The sequence below is a fragment of the Mastomys coucha genome, unplaced genomic scaffold (assembly GCF_008632895.1).
Source record: "Mastomys coucha isolate ucsf_1 unplaced genomic scaffold, UCSF_Mcou_1 pScaffold22, whole genome shotgun sequence".
In the NCBI taxonomy this organism is placed as follows: domain Eukaryota; kingdom Metazoa; phylum Chordata; class Mammalia; order Rodentia; family Muridae; genus Mastomys; species Mastomys coucha.
This window is the reverse complement of record NW_022196905.1, coordinates 118,758,088-118,774,476: the sequence shown is the minus strand read 5'-3', so window position 1 is coordinate 118,774,476 and position 16,389 is coordinate 118,758,088. Positions and strand designations below refer to the sequence as shown.

The following is a 16,389-nucleotide window of genomic DNA, read 5'->3' as shown; positions in this document are numbered from 1 at the left end:
ATCTAGAGGGTCTTATCTGAGGTGTGAAATGGCCTGCTCTGCACAGTGGGATCCCTGTCATGTTTCTTCCTTTGCACTTCTGACCATGTCCCCAGGTGGCCACCCCTTCCTGGCAAAGTGCAAGTAGAAACAGGTATCATGACCCAGTCCCTAGCCAATGGAGATAGCAGATCCTTCCAGCGTGGGGGCTGTACACAGCGCCTGGCCCCTAGCAGTGAGCATCAGGCTCTGTGGTAAGGGTGGCTAGCTCAGAGCAGACTGTAGGGAAAGCACTCTACGGAGCACATGCCAATACCCATCCTCTTTGCAGCCTCCATGGAGATGAACGAGAGTTCTCGCTGGACCGAGGAAGAAATGGAGACAGCAAAGAGAGGTAAGGCACCGCGATGGTGATGGTGTGCGGTATGCCTGAGTTTGTTTGTCCCAGGCACTGGAATATCTGTCTTGCAAAGCTGCTGGTGCATCTGGCTGGGAGCACGGGGCTCTTCAGAGCCTCGGTTGAACCTGCCTGAGGACAGGTCTCTTCCTCGAGTGGTGGCCTGTACCTGAAGTCAGGATGGCTGGAGAGCCTGTGGGTGGAGTGTCCATTGGTCCCTGAGGACAGTGGCCAGGTGCTTGTTGGAATCACAGTTCCTGGCCATCGAGGCCAGCCACAGTGCTGGTGGCACTGGAGGGCTTCCTGTCTTCCCATCAGTGTGCGGCTCTTACGTGGGGTCTCAGAAGCCCCCACACTGGTGCAAGTTTGTGCTCTGCAAACATTTGGAATTCGTGCCTAGCTTTTGGTGGTGTGTTCATAGCAGTTGTCTACATCACAAGGCCAAGACTGAATTTTCAAAATCAGGGAGTCGCTGGCTGTTGGTTACGTGCGACTGGGCTAGGCCATCACACCTTCTGAGGTTGACATCTCACTGCCATACCCTGCTGGCTAGACCCTTCCCCAGCACCTCTCTCTGAGCCCTGACCTTTGAAGGGATGCTTCCTGGGGCCCTGGTGACAGTATCATAACCTCCCTTGAAACCACACTCATTATGCCTGAAGCCTTCACTTTCCAGCTTGGTGACCTACCTCAGTTTACCCATCTCTAAGGTAAGAGTGCCAGGATGGCTACAAGGAGTTGAAGCCAGGCATTAAAATTCTTAGGATAAGTGGCTTTCACTGAGGATTCCCAACTGTCAATGTCTGTCCCAACTCCTCCCACGTACTCCCTGAGAGACACAAAGCCACCTGCTTGCTCACTTGAGTGTGGCATTGCAGTTGGCTCCTGCCGTTGTTGCCACCTGATCCTTCTCTGAGACATAGCTCCCATTTCTACCTCGTCCCATGGACGAGGAGTCCAGGTGATACCTTGAGGATCAGGCCCTGCCCCTGCCCCTGCCCCTGCCCCTGCCCCGTGGCTATGGCTGCTGTGTCCAGGCTGCGCTGTGCATGGTGGGAACCACTGGCTTTTAATTAGGAGCTCTAACATGCCTGCCACCACTGCCACCTGTGGCTCTGGTCCTCAGACCTGCTCCTCCCTACTCTTGTGGGGTTTGCTGAGGGACCAATGTGCCTAGCAGGACTGTCCCATACCACCTGAGAGCAGCCACCAACCTTTAAGTGCTCCTGGTTCTCTACCTGGACGGGTGTCTTTCTTGCCTGTGCCTTCTTTCACCCAAGGGTGGGCTTGGCCTGGGGGATAGGCCATGGCTCAGAAAGGACAGTGGAGATACCTGTTCACAGGTCCCTGAGGTTGAGTCTCTAGCCAGGTGGGTGCAGTGTGTCGTCATCCCAGAGGGATGGTGTTGTTCTTTGGGTTTTTTGTGTCTCTGCATTGTGGTTTGTGCTATGAATTCTAAAATGTCTTTACGTAATGGTCTGATTGCCACGGCTTAATCTCCTCAAAGTATGTATAACAGACTTGACTACTGCAAAACTGTCTATTAACCTGGGTATCATGGGACATGCTTGCAATCCCAGCACTTGGAAAGCAGAGGCAGGGGTATCATGAGTTCAGTGTCACAGTGAGAGCAGCGTCATGTGTTCATAGGTGGGAAGACATGGGCTACCTGAGACCCTGTCTCAGACAAACGAACAAACAAAACCAAAAACATATCCACCTACATTTACCCACATTGGCATGCTACGAGCTTCCACACCCTAGATGGAAATCCCGTACCCATTATCGGTCCCTCCTGCCCATCAGTCCAAGGGCGAGGCAGGACTAATGGACTTCCGGTCTGTGGCTAGAAGTCATTTTGCCCTGACACTTACAGGAATGATGCCTGCTGCCGCTCTAGTCCTTCCTTCCGCCTGGCTGCACTCACTTAGCGCAGTTTTCAGAGTTGTTTGTGTACCTGTGAAGGCTGCAGAGCTACATGAACCATGTGCAGCACGACCTCTCCAGCCTCCCTCCCAACACGTACACACTTTGCTTGTGGGCTCACCTGGTGACAGAGTGGTGGGTGATTCCTGCCTTGGCCTTTGCATGCTTTTGTGGAGATCATGTGACCCCTTTGCTTTTATCCACATGTGGGTCCTGGGGTCTCAGCATCCTGACTGCAGAGTGCTCATGGGAAGTGCCCATCTTTCTCCATACCCTAAAGCTCTTGCATCCCCTCAAGCATCATCAGCCCCTAGCTGTTGCTCTACACCAGGAGGCTGCTCTCTCTCCCTTTTGGAAGGGCAGATCAGGAGGTGGGAGGGGGGGTGGGATGACTCACCAGCTGGTATGGAGCGCCCTGATGCCACTGTCTCAAGGTTAGGGCCTATAGGGAGGGCTGAGAGCTCGTCCCCACTGATCCTGGGGCCCGTGTGCACCGGCCCTGCTCAGTGACATTTGAAGTAGCGCCGTGAGCGCCGGCGCGGGCTGCTGCTGTGAATTACAGCAATCTGGACAATTATGCCTGCTCGCCGTGGCTGCTGATGGCTGTTCCGGAGGCGGGGGCGGGGAGGCAGGTGCGCACAGCCCGTGGTAGCTCCTTTTCCACAGCCTGTGGGGGTGAGAGGCTAAGAATGTTCCAGAGCACCCTGCCGAGAGAGTGCTGACAACTCAGAGAGGAAAATGACCCCAGCCAAGCTGTGTCCCAGCCAGATGGTACCCACCCATCCTTGGCCCAGTGTGGGGTAGGAGCCCACAGAGAAGCAGGCCCTCAGGGAACCCAGGCAGGTAAGCAACCAGGTGTCCCCAGAGCCACTGGAGCATCCTTCGTAGCCCAGCTGTGAAGGACAGCTGCAGAAGAATCCAGCCCCCAGAGAAACCTAGTTGGATTTCCTGTGTGTGTGGTCTAGACCAGTCACTTTCTTCATCTATATAACTAGTCACTGGCTTCAGCACAATAGGAAAATTTTCACTCCCTTGCCCAGGAAACTAGAGGTGCAAAGTTGAAGTGTGGGCAGGACCACGTTCCTTCCAAGCTTCCCAGGCTCCAGGAGACAGTTCTGCATCTACATCCCACCTCAGGTGCTGGTCTCATGCTGCTGGCTTCCTTCCTGTCATGACCTTACTAACCCACCCCCGTTCATCAGGATTTCCCTTTTCCTTCTTTTTCTTTCTTTTTTAAAGACTGGGTCTCTTTGTGGCTTTGAGCTTGAAGAGGTGCCTGCCTCTGCCTCCTGAGTGCTCTTTCACCACACCTAGCCACAGAGTCTTTCTTAGTCGGCCCACCCCCAGTGGAATGACCAGTTTGGTCCCTTGTATGGTCTGTCCCTGTGCATAACTTCTGAGTGGACATAATACTTGAGTTGGGAATATTGTCCGGCTCAGCAATATCTAAGCAGCTTTTTGATCAGTAGTCAATAGTTAGTTAATAGCTGACCTTGGAGGCCTGGTGCCTTAGGCGTTTTGGTACTTTGTCCCAACCCCATCGCCTCGACAGCTCCTGGTCTGATTGCCTCTCCATTTCGGCCTCATTGTTATTTGTTCTCTAGAAAGAGCAGGAAGGTCTGCCTTCTAGGTTCATCATCAGGGTAGGAGCCAAATATATGCAGTACTTGGTATACATTGGGTGCTCAGGTGCAGACTGCAAGGCAGCTCACAGGCTGGACTGGAGTCCTAACTCTTCCTCCTTTAGAATCTGCCCTGGTTGGGTACCTATAGCATGGGGTTGATGTCCTAAGGGGTGGGATGCAGGGGTATGACCTGCTAAGATGTTGCTTAGCCACAAGTGAATGGAGGCAAATGCTTTACCTCTGGTCTGCTTTGAGGCACTGCTATTACACAGATAAGGAAAGAGGCTCAGAGATGTGGAATGAGCTGCTCAAGGTTGCATAGCTGTGATTGGGGGGGGGGGGTCTAGGATTGGAACCCAGGCTGAGTTGCAAAACAGGACATAGTGGGGAGGGGATTAAATCAGTTGGTCTCTAGGCTACTGCTTTAAGTAATGAAGGAAGGAAGGAAGGGCAACCAGTGGGGCAGATAGCCCTTGTCAGGGACAGTGCACTCAAGTGAAACATTAGAAACCCAGACAGTGCCGTGTGAGAGGCAGAAATAGAGAGGCCACATTTAACATCGGTGACAAAGGTGGGGTTTCAAAAGGATGGAAGGGACCTGGAGTTGGATTCTGGCTACCTGATGAATGGCCCATGATCTCTCTATGTGTGGTATGTGTATGCTTAGGGGCAGGGCTGCTTTCCTGGGCTTACACTTAGGTGGGACCTGAGCCTGAGCTGGAAGCTGCCCCCTTTAGGCTATATCCAGGGACCTGGCACCTGCCTGCTTTAGGACAGAGACTACACTTGGGGGGGGTGGCTGGAGGGCTATAGAGAGTTGGGCCAAAAGCCTCAAGTTCCCTAAGAGAGGTTAGCCTGGCCTCTAAGGAATTCTGACCCTGGAGAAAGCCAGTAGTTGGAGGGTGGTGGCTTAGACCAGGGTCATTGGATGCTGGCTCCTGGGCAGGCAATGGAGTGTCCCATGCCAGCTCTGCTCAGTAGACACACCCTCCCTTAGAGCCCTGCCCACCAGTGGATGTAGTCTAGTCTCATCCTTCTCATGGTTGAGTACCTAGGCCTGGTGGGGAGGCTCAGACACCATTCTGTCAGAGTTCATGCTGTCCCCATTGTGAGGCCAGGCTGACCTTTCCAAGAGTGCACTGTGCCTCGTTGGGGGCTCTGCACACAGCAGTAAAGTAGGCTGGCCAAGTGAGTAGTGTGTCCAGCCAGTGGCCAGTGTGCTGAGTTCAGGAGCCATGAGTGCCAGGCTCCATCCAAGTGAGGAGATGAGAGAAGGTGTGGAGATTCCCTGTAGGCAGGATGCAGACGACCCCCGAGGAGTGTCTGGAGGGTTTTGGCCTCTCGTGTTGTGATGATTCCTAGGGAGAAAGCAGGGCTCCTGTATGGATTGAGGTATGGCCAGACATGGGTCTGGCTTTGGACTCTTGTCCCTAATCAGTGCCCTAAAGGAGATGTCGGCTCCTGCTCTCCCTCTGGGCCAGCATCTGACTCTTTGCTCGGGAAGGACAGGTAGTGAATGACCCTTGTGACCCCAGTTTCCGCACGCACCGTGTTTCTGCTTTGCCCATGAGAAAGGGGCATGGTTGAAGAGTATGGCTCAGCGATGTAGCCAGCCAAGGCTCTGGGGGACAGACCAGGCTGCCTGTGGCTCTGTACGTGGGCAGCTAGGCCTAGGTCAAGCCCTGATGACTTTGTCTGACATGGTACTGAGTTACCTCCATTGTATCAGCGACTAGCAAGTACAAGTGCTGAGGCCTGAAGCGTTGGGGAAGAAGGTGGCCAGGGCAGTTTCAAGGGTGAGGTCATCCCAGATGCCCCCTCAGGGCTCCCTGGGCTCTACATGGCATACTGTAGGTCTTTAGGCTGCTGGTGCTGGTGGTCAGTGATCACTCATCCATCCCTTGAGTCCAGAGCAGTCTCAACATTTCTTAAGGAAGGAGGATGTGGCTAGAGACCTTAGGACAGGGAGGGCACATTTCTCTGACTTCTTGCTCTGGGAAGGTTTTATTTTGCAAGGGAATCTAAGAAAGCTGCTGTGAGGGTGGGGTGCCCTCCTAAGCTTCTTCCTGGGGGGATCTGGGAGCCATAGACGGTGGTAGAGCCAGTCCTCCATGAGTTATCTCAGAGGCTTACACACTTGCTGAGCTCAGACCTCTGTGGAGGGGATCAGGGCTGGAACAGTCACAGCCCCTGAGCCACTGGAGCACCTCATAGGTCCCAGGTGGCACATGAGAAAAGGTCACCTTTGGCCACCATTTCTTCCCTCCCTTCTGTGGCTACTGAACTCCCTCAGCTCTCTGCCAGCTTCAGGCCCTGACTCAGGCCCCCTGCCTTGACTTCCTGTCTTGGCCAATTTCACTTCCTAAGTAGCTGCCTCTGAAATTCCTTCCTTAGAAATTAGTGGGGTGGGAGAACCCAAGACCGCAAGGCAGGCTGGCGAAACGGTTGCACCAAGCACAAGGGCCCGACATTTCCAGGGCAGACACTCATGGATCCCAGCCTTAGACACTCAGGTGTCTAGAGCTTTGTTCCTTCTTGAGAGCCATTTGCAGCCCAAGCAAAACCCATGAGTGTGGAAGAGCAGCAGTCATGGAGGGCTGCGACAAAGAGCTGGTCTCAGGGAGTACATGCTGTGGAGATGAGATGCCACCCTACCCACCTAACCCCAGAGCCAGAGGCAGGGCCCAAAATGCTTCTTGGGCAGATGCAAATGTCCTGGGGTCTGTCCTGGGGTTGGGAGCTTCTCTGTAGCTCTTCAGCCTTAGGAGCTTTGGGGTCTCCTTCCAGGAGGACCCTGATATTTTCACAGGGGGATGTGCTCACATAGGCCCCCCCTTGGAGTTCTCTGTGGAGAACAGTGGGATTCTGTGGGAATGATCTGTGTTCTCAGCACTATGGGGATCTCTCTGCCAGGGACACAGGGAAGCTCCAGTCTCTCTGTCCCTGTCCTCTGGACTTTCTAGAACAGAATGGAAGGGCAAGGGCTAGAGGAAAGAGTTGGTTCTAGAAGTCAGCCTCACCGGATGCTGCTCTAGGAGGCAGCTTCCTCGTCTTGGCCTCCCAGGAGCCCTTGGGACCTCGCAGCAGGTGCTCTTGGAGAATAGAGGATGTTTTAGGTAGCCAGGGTCCCCAGACCCTTGGCCAGACCTCTGGGAGTCCCAGGCCCTCCCCCCACCACAAATGGTTGTGGTGTCTGAGTACTCCTAAGTACATCCCAAGTCCCCTACCCTCCACCCCCATAGAAAGCTTTGGCCACCCACAGCCCTCTGGGAGGCTGACTGGTTCAGGCTTTGGGGGCCTGTGAGGAAGGGGGGTGCGACCGCAGGTGGAACCGGCTGGCTGGCGGGAGGGCTGGCTGGCGGGCGGGCGGAAGAGGCTGCTTGCTCCCTGCCTGCCGGGGGTGGGAGCTCTGTTTTTCTGGATCCCTCAGTCTGTTCTTACCGCTGCTGACGCTGCCACGGATGGGAGAGAGGGAGGGAGCCTGTGCCAGTTGGCCCGCCCAACCGAACCTGGGCCTGTGCCCGGCCCCCGCCCGCCCCCGCCCGCCGCGTCTGGAGGTCACATTCAGTCCTGACGCGGCTCGTTGGGTCAGGCAGCAAGAAGAGCTGAGCGGAGCCCTGGGTCCCACAGCCCAGCCGTTTAGGGACACAGCTGCCTGGTTCTGTCTTGCCCGGGGCTTTTGGATTTCTTGTGGCTTGGTGGGTCTGGGGGCTCCAGGACAGCACCCTCCCCAAGTGTCCTGAGACACTGGTGCCTGGAAGATCTGCGGACGCCGCGTGCGCACTGGTGACGCCTGGCACAGAGAAACCCAGCACACAGAACTGACAACTTCCCGCTGGCTGCTGTAGCCCTCACTCCCCGCCCAAGCAGAGAGCCCTCTGCTCTCTGGGGCAGCTGGTAGCAGCGGCTGGAGGAGTCCTGGGCCCACCCCCAGTGCCTCCTTTTGCCCTCACGGCTCCTGAGGATGTGAATAGAGATAGAACCAGGGGATACCAGCAAGAAGCCCTAAGGAGCCTTGCGGCCACAGCCTCCTAATCACTGCTCCGCTCCCTGGAGCATCCTTCCAGCCTGATGTTTCCGGAAAACTTGGCCGAGGGGGAGACGCAGATCAGAGGATGTGAGTGGTCCCCAGCTGGGGATGGGGCTGGAGGGTGGGGCTGGCTGGTGACAGGGACTTCGATGGGGATACAGGAAATTTCGGCAGCACATGTGGTGGTGGGGACTTGGAATTTTGGACCCGTGGCCATGGCTCCCCTTCCGTGGTGCTCCTTCTTGCCTGTCTAAGGGTGCAGCCAAGATCCCCGGAAGGACGCTGTACTTAATCTTGGCTCCAAGCTTGGCTGGGGCATTCTCAGAGGGGCTCTCCCAGGGTGGACAGGGCAGCTGGGCTGTCTCTACCACACGGGATATAAAGTGCTCCTGTGCACAGCACTCCAATGTAAGGTTCCTAGAACAAGAGTGCAGGAAGCTCAGGGCTCCCCGACAGCTCTGCCCAGCGCTCTTCCGTGACCACACGTGTTCGGGAACAGCTGAGTGTCATCCCCCCACCCTGACAGTTCCTTGCTTCTGTAGGCTGAGTTAGTTGGGATACCCAGCTATTCGGACTCCTTGTTGACTTAACTGAATTTGGAAATGTCTGCTCCCCGGGTCGGGCCATCCTCCCCCCCACCCCCAACTCTTCGGGCACCCCACCCCCAACAGCTCCAAATGGAGACCTGCCCTGGGGTTCCGGGCCTGCGATCCCTCGGCCTGACGTGTTTGCTGGGCCCTCTTGGACTGCACTCGGGTAATATAAATAAACGCAGCCCCAGCCGCCAGGTTCTGGAAGTGGCAGCTGCTGCTGGCGCGGGTGGAGGGAAAGGTCAGGGGCTGAGTTACACTTGATCCTGAGCGCTGGCCCTCCCTGCCTCCTGTCCTTGAGGATCCCTGAGAAGCAGCTAGGGAGCCACGTGGCTCTTGTGGTCACTGTAGGCCAGCAGGTGGCCTGGCTGTCCTGCACTTCCCCCATGCCATACCCCCCCTTCTGCTATAGTGGGGAGCTGAAGCTCCAGGCCCACTCCTGAGCTGGGTGAGGTGGGTGGGAAACCTTCAAGTATTCCAGTCTTGACCAGGGTGTGGGGGAGGGGTAAGACAGACTGATTCAAATCCCTGTAGACCTAGGGGGTCACTTGCTGGTGTGTTGGGGTTTTATTGTTTCCTTTGTTTGTAGTAAGCCACCAACTGGGGTTTGAATGAGGGGGTAGGCCCCCTCCCCTTCCCGCCCCCTGCAATTTGTAGTTACAGCCTCTTGTTCTGCTTTGACTTGTGTAGAAGAAAAATGATTTGAAGCCTGGTGGTAGGAAATGGGACTTAGTGTTGTCACAAGTGGCTTTGAAGCTCGGATTCTGGCTCTGTCTTCAGGGGAGCTGGGGCCCATTGAAGGTTGGTGAGGTGTATAGAGGGTCCACAGCCTTCTCTGAGGCCCAGGGTTTGTGGCCTCAGAGCTTGTGAGCAGTGAGGTCTGTGGCCTTGGTGGGGTTGAGGGGAGCTCCGCAGATCTGAAGATTGTCCCACCATGTGGTCTCAAGCTGTGACTTGAGACAGATCCACCCGTGGCTGCTCAGTGCCAGGTGGGCCCCGAGTCTGCTGTGATTTTTGAGGAGTGAGGGCCCAGGCTCACCCTGCTCCCTTCCCCAGCTTGGCCCTGCTCCGACCTCTGCTCTTCCAGAGCTCTTTCCCCTTCACCTATGGTGAGACCGGAAAGCAGGCCTGGTCTCCTGAGGCCTCACTGCAGCTGTGCAGTGTCAGAGCTGGGTCACCATAGCTCCCGCCCAACTGGGGAGGGAAGGATGGGGGGAGGCTGTCTTCTGCCCCCTAGAATCTTAGCCGTGGCCTCACTTGGGGCCATGCCTGTCATCGTTTGTTTCCTGATCCCTGGCTGTGCCCCTTGGTCCTGGACGGTAGTGAACCCTCATCTGCCCTCCACCTGCAGGCCTCCTGGAACATGGGAGGAACTGGTCAGCCATCGCCCGCATGGTGGGCTCCAAGACTGTGTCCCAGTGTAAGAACTTCTACTTCAACTACAAGAAGAGGCAGAACCTGGACGAAATCCTTCAGCAACACAAGCTAAAAATGGTGAGTCTGGCCAGAACTCGTGGGCTGGGCCCCCTGGGGACTTGGGACAGCCAGGCCTCCCACAGCTTCACTTATGTGGCCCCTGGCTGCCTGGCACCCACATGGGGGGAGGTATAGGTGGGCTGGACCCTGACTCAGCCAGGAATCTGCCATCACCTTCGGTGCCTTGGATTGGAGACCCAGAGGCAAGGTCCCTGAATGAGCAGCCTGGCCTCTGCCTGGCTACCCTTTTGGACAGACTACAGTAGGGCTACAGGGACAGGGAAGGAGGGACCCAAAAGACCCAAAAGACAGAGGCTGGAGGAAGACTTGGGGGCCAGATACATCCCACACTGAAAGCTGTGAGTGTCTCCGAGCAGGGCCTCCTCCTCTCTTCTTCCTCTCTCTCATCTTGGTCACACTTGACGTCATCAGCATTTTAGGGCTGGGGAAACTGAGGCCCTGGGAAGCTCTTCAACCACCTAAGTGGGTGTGTGAACTCAGCTGAGTAACTCTGCCAGCCCTCTAGCCTCCCGCCCACCGTGGTCTGAGCCTGGGAGGAGACCTTGTGGTCCATCCTTCCCTGGGTTTCAAGTTGTGTGGGTTCCTGTACAGCTCAAGATGTGTTGCTCTTTCCTGTAGCCTACCGAGGCCCTGTGCAGGGCGCACAGTAGACCAGGCCAGAGACATCATCATTCCATTAGGACTCTTCTCAAGCCCCATGCAGAATCCAGGGCACCCTCCTGCCTCAGCTATTGCTTACAGCTCCCGTTCCCTAAGCATGTGGCTGCCCAACCCTCCATGTTTCCAGGGCACTGCTCCCTCTTCTCGCGAAGACTCCTAGGGGACAGTGGATCTGAGTGCATAGTTAGCTAGGAAGAAGGGTCAGGTCCCAGCTTCTCCTTCCTGAACCATTTCTTCAGCTAGAAGGTGGGTGGAGGGGGCAATGACACTAGACAGAAAGGTGGTGCCTGTGAATGGGAGGCACTCTCTGGGTCTCAGCCTGCTTGCTCTTTGTGATATCCCCGTCACTGACATTTTGCTGCATACCCCATGTCCTCTAGGTACCTGAAGCTGCTATATAGCAATTAATTACTAAGGGGCTGTCTGCTGATAGGTGTAGGGTGTGTGTGTGTGTGTGTGTGTGTGTGTGTGTGTGTGTGTGTATCTAAGCTGTGCCACTTACAGGCCGTGTGGCTTTTTAGCCAAGAGTCTTGTCCCCTCTATGCCTCAGTTTCTCTGCCTGTGAAATAGGAAGGATAACAACTGCCTCCAAGGTCTCTGAGGAAGTGACAGGGCAGTACTTGGAAGAGGACACTAGCTAAAGCCCTGGGGAGGGGGAGGGGTACTGATGGTGGAGGGCTCAGGGTCTTCAGGGTGTGGTAGGTATGTCTGTCCCATGTGAGAGATGGATGCAAGCCTTCATGCAAGGAGTCACCCCAAAGGACACAGGGCTCTGGCCTGGTGGTTGTGTGCTCTGACTTTGCCGCCCTGTAGCTTGTGCTCAGAGCACACAGCTTGGCCTCTAGGCTTCAGTTCCCACCTGCTTCAGGAGAGTATCGGGAGGAAAGTCCAGCATCTGGCCCAGGTTACAGAGTAGGACAGAGTCTGTGTCTAGTGGGCAGAGGTGTGGCTGGAGTTTCCTGAGGAGCTTGCTGCTTTCGTAGTGAGATGTGGGAATCATGGCAAGCCCTTGAGCTGAGGCGACTCTGGTCTGAGTGGGATGGACCCAGGCTGCCCTGTTTCTTAGCTTTGTCATTCAGGTGGCTGCTCTGGCCGAAGCCTGTAGAGGCGATGGGCTGATTCTCTCTCCCCCAGGTAACCCCAGGAGCTGGCTGGTCCTAAGGCTCATAGTGAGAGCAGTGAGCAGAGGCAAGCACCCTGTATGGGAGTGTGTGGGCTGGCCTTTGTAGAAGCCCCTGACCTGGGCTGTCTGTTCCCACCCACTCCCATCAGGCCACCCCTATTAAAAGGGTAGGCCAAGCTGGGCTTCGTAGCACATGGCACTGAAGAGGCTTGAGCCCGGAGGATCAGGAGTTCAGGGCCAGCCTAGGCTATATAGGACCATGTCTCCAAAAGAAAATGACAAGAACCTCTGAGTTCTGAAGCACTGGCTAAGGCGTTTGGCTGCTGGCCCAGCCCTGCCTGAGAGCAGGAAGACATGCCACCCTTGGCCACCCAGGGAGCAGGGGAGGCAGGAGGTCAGTGGGTGTCCCTCCTGCTCATCCCAGGGCTGGCCTGCACATGGCTGCTGGAAACTCATCAGGAAACAGGAGCTTGGGCGGAGCCTGCGTGTCGCAGGTTATGTAACATTTGGCAGCCTTGTCCTCTCTGAGGTCCCCCTCCCCCTCCGTGTGGCCGAAGGCTGCCCTTCTGTCTGTGTCCCGGCCCTCAGGGTTCGGCCTCCAGGTTGCTCAGTGTGTCATCTGGGCGCTGGCCCTGCCGGCCTTGTTTCCTTCTGCTCTGCTGTCTTCTCTCTGTGGCTGCTGGGAGACGCTCCAGGCAGGGATGTACTTGAACTCCAGCAGGCGGGCCTCCTTGACTCTGAGCTTTGTCTGAGTCGCTGTCCTCTCTGAGGCTCATTTGTGCAATGACGTGGTTATGGAGTGCGTGGTTCTACTCCAGGTGTGGGAGAGAAGCGCTTAGAGCAGGCAAAGGTCCCACCCCAGTTGACGAGGAGTAAGTCTCGTCAAGAGATGCTGGAACATGCGTAACTTCCAGCTTGTGGCCCAAAGGTGCTGAGACAGAGATGCAGAGAGAGTGAGGGTTTGCAGGGCATTGGTTAATCCCCTAGGGAAATCAGAGAGGGCCTCTGGGGAGATGACGTTGAAGGAAGTGAGTGTCCGCTATCTAGGGGAAGGGTGCTCAGGCAGGGAACGGCCTGTGTAAAGCCCCTGGGGCTGTCGTGGGGCCCGGCGAAGCAGACTTAAACTATGCAGGATGGCAGAACTAGTCATCTGGAGCTGATTTCAAGTGTTAGGGGCTGCCTGGAGTGGGGAAGGCTGTGCGGCAGGGTAGCTGTGTGTACGTGTGACTTGACACCTTGCAGATTCCTGGTGTGACCCAGTAGGTGCTTAGTAAATGCACCGCTTACACACGCCCACCAGCCCTTTGGCACTAGGGCTATGGCTGGGTTTCGCATCAGCTCTAGAAACACAGGGCGTGCTATGTCGCCTGTCCGTGGCTCTGCCGGGCTGATGGGCTCCCGTTTCCTGTGAGTGTCCCTGCAACCTGCTGCCTAGTTCCTGTTACTAAAGATAGACAAAGGAAGGGGATCCCCAGCCACATGCCACAACATCCTCGCATCCGCAGACTGGAGCCTGGGCCTCTTGGGAGGTGCCGGGACCAGACCCTGTGTGGGTGTGGGTGGCAAGGCAAATGTCCAGGAGGTCTGTGTATACTTAGAACAAACCTAGCGTTGGCAGTAGAGATGGTGATGGAGGGACAGGCATGCATTTTCCTTTTGTTCTGTGTGCCTTGATCCTGTGACCGTGGGCACAGCAAGCCTCAGAGCACAGTCATGTTACGTTTCCAGGACAGAATGTCACCAGTTAGGTGTAGCAGAACTGTGGTCGGTCACCAGCTTCTGATCTTGGTGGTCTTTGTCTGACCTCTGGCCCCCTCTGCCACCTTCCATCTCCCCCTGGAAAAGATCTTCAGTTGCAATGTGTCTCCTCCCCCGACCACCCTCCTTCCCTCCTGGCCTGTTTCTCAGAGCCTGTGCTCCCTTTGGATGATGCCAAACCAGCAATAGGGGTATCAACTGAGATACGAGGGTGACTGGACACATCCTGCCCCTCATCCTAGAGCAGGCTTACCCCATGCTAGATCCAGAAGCCTTCTGTGGTGAGGGGCAGGTATCCTGATCATTTCAAGACTAGCATATGTCCGGACTGCTTCGCGTTCCAAGGTTAGGGAAGCCTCAGCTGCTCTGGGCTTCTACCCGGCGCACGGTAGACCTGGACACGGAGGTCCAGTCTGGAGAGGATTTTGAATGCTCCAATGCTGGGAGGGTGAAGCTGGGCCCTGAGTGTGAGGAGTAGAGGTGGTTTGAAGGAAAGGCAAGACTACAATATGGCTCATCCAGACCCTAGAGCCTTTGTAAATAAGCCTCTCACCCAGAGCCTTGCCTGGATGCTCCCTCTACACTCAGATCTGGACTCCAGTGTCGCCTTCTTAGAGTCCTGATCACCCACCCAGCTGACTTGGCGCTGTGCTTTTTCTTTCCCCACTTGAGCCCGCTGTGGCCCCGGCTAGTCCCCTGAGTCCAAACTTTAGGGTGTGTATTGCTGGCTTTGGAGGGTACTGCCATGTTGTACTCCCTGAGTCTGTCTCCACAGTCCCTCCACTTGTGCCCCAAGTGTGCACTGTGACACTATGGCCTGGCCCAGCCTGTACCCAGGGTCCCACTGGGACACATGGCACTACGAAGCCTCTATGGTAAAAATAACCCTGGCTTGCATGGCCACTGCCATGGTCTGAGTGGGAAGGTTGCCCACACACCTGTGCAGCCAAGTTCACTGCCCTCAAAGCGGGGGACTGGGCCTCAGACCTAGGGCGTCCCTAGCCTTGACTGCTACCGTCCTGTCCCAGGAGAAGGAGAGGAATGCGCGGAGGAAGAAAAAGAAGACCCCAGCTGCAGCGAGTGAGGAGACAGCTTTCCCACCTGCTGCTGAGGACGAAGAGATGGAAGCATCAGGCGCGAGTGCCAACGAGGAAGAGCTGGCAGAGGAGGCAGAAGGTGAGGTCACTGTCCTGGAGGGGTGGGTGGTGAGCGCCCACGCGCCCACATACACACACGCACGCACGTTCTGTGTCTCCATCTCTGAGGCGTCCCTGGTTTCCTGTGCAGGTTCTAGGGATGAACACAGAGGAGCCCCGACTATACTGGAGGCTTCTGGGTCCAGCTCCCCATAGTTCACCTGCTTTCTCCGTAGGCCTGGCATGACCTCGGGAGGCCAAGCCATGAGTCCCCTCAGCAGCCTAGATGTCAAACCTCTTTGTTGAATACCTTCCCAGCCACCCCAGTGAGCAAGGTGGACATAACATAGAGGGAAAGTGGTGGAGACAGAGGTGCCCACAAGAGTGAGGAGTGACTGTGAGCTCCAGATGCTGGGGAGGGGGTTGGTTACACATCTGCTTAGGAGCAGGGGCAGCGTGGGGCTGGGCCAGGCTGAGGCCTCTAACCACCTGGGGATTCCTGGGGCAGGTAACCTTTCACTCCTAAGAGCAATGGGCTGGAAAGGCTGAGGTCCAGGGTAGAGACCACTCTACCTAGGACTTCCATGTGTGGTAACAGTCATGGGAGCCATATGGCCTTGTCTCTGTCACCACATGCTGAGGAGGTAGCTGAGGATTGACTGAGGCATAGGGGAATCACTCCAGGTCCCCAAGACCTGGTTTGGCAGCTTGGTCATAGCCCTATGCTCTGTGTAATGTCCAGGTCTGTAAAGTGTCTCCTATGCCTAGGTTCCATGGTGGAATGTCTCAGTGCAGAACTGGGTCTTTAGCCAATTCCTTCCCTGCCTAAACCTAGTGCTTAAGGTGGGGGCCCAGGCACAGTTGTCACAGTCCCTGTATGGCTCTGAGGGCTTCTGGTATAGATATAACTGACATCGAGTCATAGGCATTGACTCACCCAAGATCGGGGCTTGCCTGCTTGTCCATAGGACTTCAGTGGCTTTGGCCTCCTATGTCCTGTTGTTGGGCTGTAAAGAGGAAGACCAGAGATCATGCCCCACTTTGTGGCCTGGGCTACTTGATTTCCTCACCTGTCACTGTGCTTCATTAGTATCCTGGTCTTGAGGTCTCTGGGGGTCACATTGCCCTGCGAGCTCATGGCCAGCTCCCTGCTGATGTTAGCCATATCTGTTCTGGGAGAGATGTCCTGCTCTGGGCTCCAAGGGAACTGAGAACCCAGGAGGCTGGGGACTGCTTGACAAAACTGGATGGCTCATTGGTTGAGGGCCTCATTGGTTTGTAGTCCTGACACTCACACACAGCTCTGCTGATCCTGGACATACATTGGCCTTGCCTTTGTGGGAGACTCGGGGAGGGGGTACGCACTTTGGCTGTGGGTGGCCAGGGCCTCCCTGCGAGCTAAGCAAGCAGGTCCCGTGGAAGCTGTCTTGGGACCCCTGCCTTCGGCGAGCCACACTCACTTCCCTTTCCACAGGACTCGCTGTATCGCCCCATTTCTAACTCCTCTCTAACTTCCTTCCAGCCTCACAGGCTTCTGGGAACGAGGTTCCCAGAGTCGGGGAGTGCAGTGGCCCAGGTAAGAATGTGGCTTTTGCTGAGCTGGGGGGCCAGGGCATAGTGGAGTATTCAGGATCTTACATCCCCATCCCATCCTCACTGTGTGCTACT

At 56.0% G+C, this 16,389-nt stretch overlaps 1 protein-coding gene across 13 annotated transcripts in view; it reads left to right on the top strand.

Moving 5' to 3' along the window:
- The window catches only part of Ncor2 (nuclear receptor corepressor 2), a 165,358-nt gene that overhangs the window by 116,345 nt on the left and 32,624 nt on the right, over positions 1–16,389 (top strand). For all 13 annotated transcript variants that reach the window (XM_031337990.1, XM_031337993.1, XM_031337999.1 and 10 more), the window contains 4 exons: positions 311–373; positions 9,899–10,041; positions 14,614–14,761; positions 16,244–16,297. In XM_031337990.1, coding sequence (XP_031193850.1) covers positions 311–373; positions 9,899–10,041; positions 14,614–14,761; positions 16,244–16,297 — 408 coding nt within the window. The remainder of the gene's footprint in view (positions 1–310; positions 374–9,898; positions 10,042–14,613; positions 14,762–16,243; positions 16,298–16,389) is intronic.